Source organism: Eucyclogobius newberryi, unplaced genomic scaffold (genome assembly GCF_026437365.1).
Source record: "Eucyclogobius newberryi isolate DKJ021-1_F unplaced genomic scaffold, fEucNew1.0.hap1 SCAF_11, whole genome shotgun sequence".
NCBI lineage: Eukaryota > Metazoa > Chordata > Actinopteri > Gobiiformes > Gobiidae > Eucyclogobius > Eucyclogobius newberryi.
In genome coordinates, this window is record NW_027315735.1 from 29,911,652 (window position 1) to 29,924,216 (window position 12,565).

At 40.7% G+C, this 12,565-nt stretch overlaps 1 protein-coding gene across 2 annotated transcripts in view; it reads left to right on the forward strand.

The window, feature by feature from the left end:
- tenm1 (teneurin transmembrane protein 1) overlaps nt 1-12,565 on the forward strand; it is a 398,797-nt gene that overhangs the window by 206,726 nt on the left and 179,506 nt on the right. For both annotated transcript variants that reach the window (XM_072439861.1, XM_072439862.1), the window contains exon 7: nt 9,662-9,864. In XM_072439861.1, coding sequence (XP_072295962.1) covers nt 9,662-9,864 — 203 coding nt within the window. The remainder of the gene's footprint in view (nt 1-9,661; nt 9,865-12,565) is intronic.

Below are 12,565 nucleotides of genomic sequence, written 5' to 3' on the forward strand. Positions count from 1 at the left end.
CTATCGGGTGTTTCAAATTGTCCATCAATAGTTGTTTCCTAATAACTCCTCTTCAAATATTGATTAAAATATTCTCTTTTGTTGGATAATTACAGGACACAGTGCTTAATCAATTGTGTGCTCCATCAGGATTGTGGCCAAAACACTGGGACAAATGAAGTGACAAATCCACAGTGGGCGGTTCACAGTAGTGTGCCTCGCAGTTAGAAAAGACTAGAGACAATTTGTTAAGTGTTTGTTGTGATTATGGTGTTGTGATTATGGAAATGACTTGCTGTGTATCGGCTAAAAGGTAAAACAAAATCATATACACTGCATTTGTGTTTGATTTTTAAATATAATGCTGGTTTATTGGGACACAATATTGCTCGATTTAGCTCATCGTGAATGCGCATTTAGTGCACAAGTGCGAGTATTGAGACATGGCCTACGGAAATGGCACATCTCCTGTACCGGGTCGAAACAGGAAATAAAATTATAAACGCCAAAAAAACGGTTAAACTAGATTAATGGTTCTCAAACTTTTCACACCAAGTACTATAATATGGCTTTTCGAGTACCACCAGCTTATAACTCCGTCTATATCAGCCTAAATTAGGGCTAAACAGGTCTAAAATGGTTTAAAAAGTCGCCACAGTAGTAAAAATGGATTAACCCAAAAGAGGGGCCCACACCAGATAGTACAGTAATACAATTTGAGAAACAATAACCCGGACAAAATATGATGTTAACTTTGTTGCAGTGGAATTAGTATTCTAACTTGCCCTTTAAATACGTATAGCATGACTGTATGATCTGTATTCCATCCATTACCTTTCCCCACAAACAAAACCATCCCTATTACGTGGCGTGGTGTGCTTCACGTCTCTGTCAGCCCTGCAGATTAGCCTTGTCTTCTGAAGTGTGCTGTAAAGGCTCCATAAGTGTCTCTTCCTATACGTCAGTTTATGCTGCACGGATCACATTGTTGGTGCACTTAAGTGTCACGAGGCGGACGGTTTGCCGATGGTTTTGCGGGTGGTTAGCGGACGGTTTGTAGATGTTTCTGGCAGCCTTTCCTGTCACAGACGTGGTATAGCCGCGGGGGCCCAGGGCTGAGGATTGTGGGTAATGGAGGACCTAAGGCAAAGGGCATTATCTCCGCCTGACTTTCTGACTGACACTCATTATGAAGCGCGCCGCGGAGTCGGGCTGAAAGCTTATTAAGCCACCTGCTTGAAACGGCCCTTAATTGAATCCGAGTAATTATAGAGACCTCGCCCCATTGTGATATTTTTACTCTTCCCGGGGCAAATCCCATCCCTCTCACATTTGCTATTAATGTTGTCTTTCAACATCTACTATGCCGCTATACTGCTTATAACATGGACTATGGACTACTTCCTGGTACTGGTCCCAACAGGCATGTCCCGTCACCAGGACCCCCGACTTCTCCCGAACTCCATTCTCTTCTTCATTATAAACCAAAGGCTAATCACATTAATTGCAAAGACAGTTTAGTTCCTAGAAAATAGATTACAGGTGTAATTGTTTTACCTGAATAACCCGAAGGCAAGTGGAATTAATTAGACCTTGTGTCCCAGGTCCTAAGTTAGCTCATCCTCTATACTAGCCTCACACTCAAAGGAATTCAATAGAAAGCATGCATTGAACCTGCTCTCGCTGTAGATTTATATATAGCTTTCATCAAAGTGACAATTTAAAAGTCATCTTTCTTGCCGTAGCCATGTCATACTGTTTTAGAAGAAAAAAAGGATTTATATGCTATTATCACAGGTGGAAATGAATAGGAAATTGAAGTATAAAGTCTGGTTATTGTCATTTTATCTAATTGTCACATACGGCTTTGTTTCCTCTACTACATAGTAGAAAAAGCTTCAGTTGTAGTCATCTGGACTCAGTTTGAAAAAATAGACGTTTCGACTCTCATCCAAGAGTCATTGTCAATAAAAGAATTTAGATCGAGAACTCCGATATTAATACTGTTCTGTGGTAAGACCCACCCATTGGGAGGAGCCTTCCTGAAGTAGAAAGAGTTGTTTGTTTCAATAGAAACTCCCCCCTTGTATCTACCGAGCTAGCCTATTCAGAATTTTACAAACAACTCTTTCTACTTCAGGAAGGCTCCGCCCAATGGGGGTTATTTTTTCTAACTGAGTCCAGATGACTACAACTGAAGCTTTTTCTACTATGGAACACGCCTGGACGAATGAGGGATTACACCGACATATTCCTCTACTTCACTGAAGATCTCGCACAGAACTTATAGTATCTTATTCACTGGTTAAATCTTTAGAAAAGCTTTGGAAAACACACACAAACAAATGCAATTCACAATTCTTTATCCATTTATATTATAGATGTTTATACATACTCTTTGAATATCTCAAGGTGCACTATATAACTATTTCATGTCATACTTTGGGACCCGAGGAAGGCAACGGAGTGCAAAGTCCTTCAAGAAAAACGCACCCTAACTAAACAAAACGTGCTGAAATCAGAAGTAAAAGTACAAATATTGCATGTCATGTTCATCGTTTTAGGCTAAGTGTGATTCGAGAAGTTGAATATGTTTGATTAGTGTCCTAAAGTTAACTTTGGTAAAACGCGTCTTCTTGGAAAGCTGCGTGGCATTAAGTGGGAGGTGAACTGAGTGAACACCACGTTTCAAACTAGAGTCCAGCGCACAACTCGTTACCAATGCCAGGACTCAGCGGACGCTACTCGTCGGTGAACACCCACTAAAATGTGCCTGTACTGAGTAGTGCACTTGGCCCTCCGCTAAGAACGCCTATTAGTGGCAGTTAGTGTTATGATACTGTTAAAGATGTATTGCTAATAGAGTTTGTTGGGGAAGCCATTAGCCCTAATTTAATGTGTTCCACGGGCTTTTTGCTATGCTACTTTGAGGCTGTAATTGGCTGAGGCTGCAACATTATTGTATCGCTTACTTCCAAATACTTCTGCCCACCAGCTCCTGTCACTTCCATCAAGGCTCAGTTTGGCTTGAGATCAGACCTCGAGCCAAACTGACTTACTTACTCACTAGATCATTTGTACGTTCACTTCCTACACTTCCTCAAATGCTGTGACATTAAATGTACTTATCTTGCATGTATTCATAGATACAGTGTGCATGATTGGAGCTTAGTTACATGAGTTCTTAGCTCTTTGGCACAACTGTTAATTTCTGGTTCTTGCCCAGCTTTGGAACAGCTTCTTTCAGATGCTGATGTGAAACCGCTTCTGGCTCTTACTTCTGGGTTTACAGGCTATAAAATACTGCAATATTGCAAGACGGTGCACAGAAGTCTCTTTTCCGATATACTCTTTGGTGGAAAACACAACATACATTTAATTACAACAACCACAACAAACTTTAGTGCACTATAAGTAACATTGCAAATCATGTCTACTTTAATGGGATTTACCAGTTGGCAAAAACGTAATATTGTTATATGTAAAATGTATTCCTAAATGACCACATATGCCTCTACTTTGCTTATTGGACAGGAAGTCAATTCATAAACCATAATTAAAAAAATCAGTCTGTGCTCTCCTGCTTCTATTTTGTTTTCTATCCTACAAAGTATGTATTTCCAACTAGTTTTCCTTTTTAATATATCACCTCTCAACAGCAAAGCACAGAGGATTTTGTCGCATCCCATTTGCACATTGGCTGGCATTTCTCTTGCCTGACAAATATGAATAAATAAACCTGGCCTGTTTTGATAGACTGGTCTCAGGTTTATGCGGTGGCACATGGGACGCTTCCGAATCCCGGTGATTGACAGCGGTAAGCCGAGGAGCCGCATGGGCCCGGGAGAAGCCCTTGTCACAACGCGATCTCTCTCCTTTCAATGGGACTCCCCAATCGGCCCCCTCACCGACCGCCTGTCCCGCTATGGAGGAGTAAAGCCGCCGGATTACCGCGCTATTGCCGAGGACGGTGAAGTGTTTTTCTTTTTTTTTCCTCTCTTGCATCAGCGACTGTAACTCCACACCTCGTCTTAGGGCCCTCTTTTCTCTTATGCTGCTTTTAAGGACCTTGTCTTTCTCCCCCCTCCACACCCGGAATACCTCTGACCTAAGCATAGCTGTCTGTCACTGCGTTGCATCACTTTTAGAGGTAATATGGTAAAGCTGTAATTAGAAGCAGAGGCACTGTGTTCCCCAGACTGTCAACCTAAAGCTAAGACCCTCTGTCTCTGTCGATTTATGTCCTATTTACTAGTTTCACTTGATGGAACTACAGCGACTACACTTTGCTGTTCCTACTCCCACTACGACTCCTACTATGCTACAATAAAGTATGTAAGAACGCTGTGTCCCTCACGGTTGACCCCAGCGTGTTGGTTGCCAGAGAATCCTTCTTACCTGGCTTGTCTGGGCCACTGGAGACTAGTAATAAAGGGCCACCACTAAATGTACTACTACTACTGCTGCTAGTACTACTACTACTCCCACCACTACTACTACTATTACTAGTCCACTTTTTGACTGCAGGACTTGGCCATGCAGGATGGATGGGCTCAGGGATATGGCTGCCGAGCTTCAAGAAATGTTCCTTTATTTAATTTTTCAAGCTTTTTAGAGGAACTTTTTTTTTTTTTTTGTTGCCCACCTTCCTGTCTTTTCTCTTTTGGTTTCCAGTCAAGTATGACCTTTTGACTTAATATTTCAGTTTTGCATATCTTTGAAACAACATTCAAAATATCTACATTTTTATATATTATCCCCTCTGCTGTTGCTGCTGCTGCTACTACTACTATTATTACTATAACTATCCCTACTCTTACTACTTCTTCTACTACTACTACTACTACTACTACTACTACTACTACAACTACTACAACTACTTCTATTACTACTACTACTACTACTACTTCTACTACTACTACTACAACTACTACAACTACTTCTATTACTACTGCTACTACTACTACTTCTATTACTGCTACTTCTACTTCTACTACTAGTACTTCTACTTCTACTACTACTACTACTACTACTACTACTTCTACTTCTACTACTACTACTACTACTACTACTACTACTACTTCTACTTCTACTACTACTACTACTACTATTACAACTACTACTACTTCTACTACTAAGGAATAGAAGACAAATACAAGACATCCAGAAACACGATTGTGCCAGTGTTTATAATTTGCCTTGACATTCCTCAAAGCTAAGTTATAACTATATCAAACTTAGGATCTGACCTGCGCTCAACTGTCTGTCATTTCCTGTCACTTTTGCTGATGCAATAATTAGCATCCGCCGTTAGTCGCGCCCCTGTGCCCTTCGGCCTGCCAAAGCCAGCCGGCCCACTCTGCCAACTGCCATGCCCCATTCATGTCCTATTCATCTAGTGCTGAATAAAAAGACTGCTCCTCGGGACATCTAACCCTCCACTGGCCTGGATTTTTTTTTGTGAACGAGGATTAGCATTAAAAGAAGTAGACTGCTGAGGTAGGCTCGGCAGGGACGCATGAATGCATACCTTAGTTCTGCCAAGCCGCCTCTATTCTGTTCAGTAGAGATTTTTAGCTTGGCCACAATTTATGCTCCATGCAGGACACCCTTCTCATTTCCCCTTATTGTCAGCCTTTTTGAACTCTTTTTTTTTTTTTTGTTCTGAATCCGCTCTCATCTACATACCCCTTTGTTTCCCCCGCAGCCCCATCTCCTGTCACACTTCAGTCCGGTCCAATCAATGATCCAATTAATCAATGTACTTATTTTAAACCCGGAGAACAAAGCAGAGAGGAGAGATAGTCGGACAAAAAAAGGCACATCCAATACTTTGGCATTTATCAGCATGATATTTGACATTTGAAAGAGCAGGTCTTAACAATTTAGGCTGGGAAAGACACGGGACGGAAAGTGTGGCGCCGCAGTAATGGGCTCATGAAAGACTGTCTCTGTAAATTCAGTAGGCGGCTCAAGTTCACCGTGACATTTTAACATGCAGACGTGGATTTATTTTCATTCTAGATTCAAAACGTGATATGAGAAAAGGAAATAACATGAATGTGAAGAAATGATGCAGCATGCTTGAGAGAGAGACGGAATCCCTTGAAAATGTAAGGATATGTTTTCTTGCACACACGTCACATCAGAACTGGGATCAAACTGTTTTGCTGGAAGTAAACCTGCACCGTAGCACGTCTAAAGGTGTGTTCACAGTCTACGTCAAAATTAAACTGGGTTCAAACCGGGACAAAACGAGTACAAGAGTGAAAACACCCTGTACCAGGACTAGAACCAAACCAAATCTACATCAGGACTAAACCGGGATCAAACCAGGACCTAAACATCACAAGTGTCTGACCATTATCCATCTTATCACTTACCTCTGCTCAACCAAAGCATCTTTTTATTCAATTTCACTGTGCACCACAAACCACAAATCTCATACAAAACCAATAATGTTTGCGGCAAGAATCCGAAGAGTCGGTGGAATATTCTGTTGGGAGAAAACACAGAAATTAGGTCTTTCTTTCATGTAAAATGTATGATTGGAGATTCAAATCCGATCATATTTTTTTCTGTCTTGAAAGCCTAAGACTCGAGTCACCGCTGAGTCTTATGCTTTTAATATACATAATTCTCAAATACTGTCCATAGTATGTCAGAATGAGGTATGTTTTATGACAAGTAATAAACGTATTGCTCAAACATTTAAACATAATTTTGCCCAGTTGTTGAACAGAATGACTCATAGAAATGTCTGAAAATCTCTTGCAGGCTGGAAACATTCCCCCTCTTGCCCTGCTGTCTTTTCTAGTGAGGGATAAAAAACTTCTTGGTATAAAATTGGAAGAAACCACAGACTGGGGATCCATCCTGGGACAGACAGGTGGTGCAATAGGTGCTGTCAAGACAAATACATCAACTCCTGCTGCTCGGAGCGGACCGAAATATGAAAAATTGATACATGATACTCCCCATACTAGTGATGCCACTCAATAAAATGTGGGCCTTGTGTCCTAATGCCATCAAAGCTGTTTCCCCGTCGCGCCCGGGTCAGGGGATATCCGAGACTATTAGGATCCATCATTTTCGGAGCATGGAAGTTTGCACACAATTTCAGCGAGATACAATGAAAACCTGCAGTGACAGAGGCAGCCCGAGCTGCTTACCGGTCTAGTGGCTTATCAGCGTGTCAGCATATGTGATGTATGTCTGCTGGCCTGTGGGTGCGTATGCTGTCCCCATAATGGAGTGGTAAAGCTGCAGGCATTATAGATCGAAAGTGCTTGGCCCCAACCATGAATCTGCCCCTAACTGCTCCTCCACCTTTTGTGGCCATAACGATTGGCCGACTCCCCCCCTGTCACCATATTTCCTCCATCTTAGTTTAGAAAGAGAGATATATCTCTCTATAAAAGGGGTTTGGAGAGGCTCGGCGTTCGGACACACAAAAGGGTCCGGGATGGTGGTTGATAAAAGCTTCTTATGAGGGAGAGCGTTGGGGCCAGCACGGGCGCTGTCGGATGGGCCGATTCTTTTCTTTTACAAAGAGAGGCTCTCAGTCAAGACACTATCGCTGTTTGTGAATACATGCACGTGCTCCTGCCTCTAATCCAGACACTCTGCCTTTCCTTTCTTGTTAGGAGATGCTAATATAACACATGACAAAGCCCTGGTCGACAGCCCCTCAGACAAAATACTTCCTCACTAAAGCAGTGTGTCGCTATGCAGCGAGCAAATGCCAGTGCATGAAGTCTCTTAAATAGACATATTTCCCAGAACTCCCTCATTGCATTTATTGTTTGGTAATGCTAATAGTACATTTGTCATTTGTCTTTGGGGCGGCAGTAGCTCAGTGGTAGAGAGCTCGTCTTCTGATTCGAAGGTCAGCTGTTTGAATCCCGCGCTAAACTTAAACATCCTTGGTTGAGCGGTCAGATCCACTGACCCACAGGTTGGAAATCACAGCTGCCTCACGTGAATACTGCTCCCATGTCTGTGTACTCTGTGTGAATGTGTATGTGACTGGGTGAGCGGTTACTTGATGTGAAGCACTTTGAGCGCCTTGAAGATAGAAAAGCACTACATAAGTTTGAACACTTATTTTTTATTTTTATCATCTTAGCCTTTGGCAAATTGACAATGTCAATGACAATTGACAATGTCCAAAAAAGTCACCATTGAGTGACTTAAGCTTTTAAGTGGTTAATAAATGCTGCATTAGCCATTTTCTTCTCATAGAAGAGTCAGTTCTGTCTCTTACTCTGACCTGTCCTTAATTTGTTAAATAGTCTAAATGTGCTTTGCTCAAGGTATAAACTATATAAACTGGTGGTGATATCAAACTAACCTTTGTATCATTCTGCAAACTGTACAACTACTGCTGCTGCTGCTGCTGCTGCTGCTCCTATTATTACTGCCACTAAACTACAAAATATTCCGCAGCCATTGCCATATACAGTGTTGATTTTTTTCATATTAACGTGTTTCTTTCCAGCACTGTATGTCTTATACCAAGTATAGCTGAGAATATAAGGACTTTTATTGTCTGTATGAAAGTGCTTAATAAATATAGCACCAAAAACACAACTGAAATCAAGGTCATTTTTCACGTATATTTACATATATTTCACATATTTCACTGCATCAATATCTGGCAGAGAAAGTGTCTACTGCCATTGTATATCGGTTGGTAAAGTCTTAACGTAATAATGGCAAACTGAAATCATACGGATTATATTATCATAATGAACGTGCTAAACACACTAAACTGTTTAAAACCAGGGTCATTTCTATAATACCTGCCAAAAATATTGTATTTGTGGAGAAAATATGTACTGAAGTGTAAAATCAAATTGTACAAAAGGTCAGCCAGGAGTTATAACACATAAATATCCATTGTTTTGTCTTTTACACAAGTTTTGTCTTTTATACAATACTATTCTTAAAGGGGCACTATGTATGTTCTAAAACTACCAATCTCCACGGAAACAAGCAGGTGGCTCCTCTTAAGCAGGTGGAAGACCCTCACAGACAAAAGTCACATATCAAGTCAAAGCAATCATAACATACTTTTTTTTTTTTCATTTAGTAAAGAAAAAAACTATTGTTTACACGTGTATATTACTCCTAGGGTCAAAATAAAACCGTTGTGTGCTGTCTGCATTTCAACCAGGAAGCACGCTGTAGCATGCTATTTGTTGTTATTATCAATGTGTCGGCAAAACTCTTAAAGTTGTGAAAAACGCTTCTAAACTAACCGCAGTGAACGATCGGGGCGCTTGGAATGTGTTATGAAAGTGACGACCGCTGCAAAATAAACAAGTTTTATTTTTCACATTTTTATCAAACTCAAAAATAATAAAAACATCCACCATATTACATGACTCCTGTGCATTTGATCTGCTCCCAGAATGCATCCTGATCATGAAGTTCATCTTTATGCAGTGATCTAATGCCACTAGTCTCTTGTGAAGTCAAATTCCCAACAGTCGCTTGTCTGTTCCTTCGCACTTCATTAGCGGAGGAGCTGATCGCATTGATGTTCGAGGACATCAGGTTGCTTCTTAATTACTCCCACAGAAAAGGCAGGGAACCTCCCATCCGTCCTGATATAGTCTCTGTTTCGTTGTCGCGCTGCAATCGTCCCGTGAACGTCTCCGTGTCCTTGTTCTTGCAGAGAAATGGGTGCGAGGGAAAGCCATCGACAAAGGAGAGGTCGACGTGGGGACGCAGCAGAGCCAAGCCATCCCGCCCGGCCTCTTCTGGAGGTTTCACATGACCGTGCATCACCCCACCTACATCAAGTTCAACCTGTCGCTGTCCCACAATGCACTGCTGGGGGTCTACGGGCGCAGGAACATCCCGCCTACCCATACACAGGTAATGTTACAATGGTTTTATGGACAGTGGAATACAGTGGCGTTGAATTGATTACTTCTATTGTTAAAGAAGACATCATTGTAGTATTAAATTATACAATATGTTGATCATTACTAGGGGAAGGAAGAAGACAACCGTGGCACTCTAATATGTTTATAGAGGTTTTAGTTTAAACGCCAACACATTTCATCGTGAGTCTTCATCAGGGCACGTAAAGTTCACAGGTCCGCAGTGATTGTTATTTAAATGCCCCCATTAAATATACATGTACAATTAGAAGACAAAGCAGGTGCCAATCTGAATACAGGCAACCTTTATAAACAATAGATCGTAGACATTGGGGTGCTTGCTGACATATTCCACTCATTAAAAATGTACAAATGCATAAAAGGGACAGTACAAATGTATTTCCGTAGATCATTGTTTTTCATATCGTAAATTATAAACCACAAAATCAATCTAAATGGCTTTATAATAGAAATTGGTCCATTCACTTCTGTTCCAGACTGCAACATTGGGAATCAGAAGTTGGTTCATGGGCATTTCACTGTCACATGTATGTAATTATTGTTGTAAAATAGCTCTGTAACATTTCTGAACCCTATATGTATGACCCGGAGTCACTCAAGCCTATATGCATTACAAAGCAGGATTACTAAAGCATAAATCCATTGTACGTAATATAAGTTTGACTGAGGTCATGATGAGAGAACACAGCTCTAAAATGGTTAAAATGCTATATAAACGTGCCAGATGGGGTTCTTTTTATACAGAAAATAACACAACATGTACGTACCACATCCCGGAATGACTAGACAAAATGCTATTTCCACAGAGATCGTTTTGTAACTTCAATATAGACATTAAAGATAAATATATCAGACAGATGTGTAGATGTCTTGCTTACGGACTCCTCAACAGTAAACACAAGATCAGAGCAGAAATCAATCCCCACCTCTCTGGGTTGTGGGTCATTTGCCACTTTCTCCATCACCTCATCATATATAGTCTGTTTTTGTAGTGTGGAAAACAACATGTTAGCTTTGTGGTGAATGCAATCATTACGTTTAAAACAACTGCCGCATGCTTCCATCACACAGACCTATAGCTACACGGAAACTCCATTTCCCTTGTGTTGACCTTTCACTCAGACCTGGACTGTGCTCGTGAGTGGTTCTTGGATGTAGGATGTAGCGCTTTTAAAAACAAAATGTCTGATGTTATAAGGTCAGCGCCGGCGTTTGACGAGATGTGCTTTATCTGAACTATGAATTGCTTACTCAGACACCTGTTTCTTTTGATAAGCTCGTGCTGTAGCTGCCTGCTAGTGTGGTTTCATAAGACCATAAATAATGTGAGGGTATAACCACAATTTCATAAAAGCTAGGAGACGGGGGTGAAGTTCAAGGACTATTGCGGACTATGTTATGCATAAATACATACAGCAGCATCAATAGGAAACACTGCATCGACCAATGTGCGTAGATTAACTGGATTTGATGTTTGTGATGTGAAACGTAGTCGAAAATAGTAGCCAGATGGCACATGTAATCTCTAATATCTCCAATTATCTCTGATTATCTTGTTTTTCTCTAGTGGGATTCTGGTGGCATTTACCTAGTTCAGTCCCTTCTGCTCGGTTTTTGAACTCGCCGATCTGGTACGAGGCCATTTCGGATGGAAACGTGACTTTATTCGTTAGAAAAGTGAAGACATGACAGACGTGATGTTTGAGACGGACTGGGTTACTCCACTCTCGCAACCAGACTTTTCGCATAGAGTACAAATATAAGCACACGGAAATCTACAATGGGAAAAGAACGTGTATTTGAGATGTGTAGTTTCTTCAAGGTCTGCTTAATGTCATCTTTATTTACTTTTCATTTTTTGCTCTCTCTGTCTGTCTCTCTCTTTCTTTTGTTCTTTCTTGTCTAAGGCTAAATTATCTGTCAGTTCAGTTAGAGCAACAAGCTAAACCATCTTGTTCCATATACAATGTGTTGAAGCTAATCAAACTAGCCTAAGTTCAAACCAAAAAATATCTAAAAAGCAAAGCACTCACACCACGTCAAATTTAGGATTAAACTGGGACCAAACCTGGATTAAAACTGGTGCATTCAAACTTGCATTTTCAGCGCATCAAAATTGAGACTAAATTAGGACTAAACCCACAACTAAATCAGGACTAAAGTAGGACTAAATCAGGACTAAAGTAGGACTAAAGAAGGACTAAAGAAGGACTAGAAGAAGGACTAAAGAAGGACTAGAAGAAGGACTAAAGAAGAACTAAAGAAGGACTAGAAGAAGGACTAAAGAAGAACTAAAGAAGGACTAGAAGAAGGACTAAAGAAGGACTAAAGAAGGACTAAAGAAGGACTAGAAGAAGGACTAGAAGAAGGACTAAAGAAGGACTAAAGAAGGACTAGAAGAAGGACTAAAGAAGGACTAGAAGAAGGACTAAAGAAGAACTAAAGAAGGACTAGAAGAAGGACTAAAGAAGAACTAAAGAAGGACTAGAAGAAGGACTAAAGAAGGACTAAAGAAGGACTAAAGAAGGACTAGAAGAAGGACTAGAAGAAGGACTAAAGAAGGACTAAAGAAGGACTAGAAGAAGGACTAAAGAAGGACTAGAAGAAGGACTAAAGAAGAACTAAAGAAGGACTAGAAGAAGGACTAAAGAAGGACTAAAGAAATTCTAGAA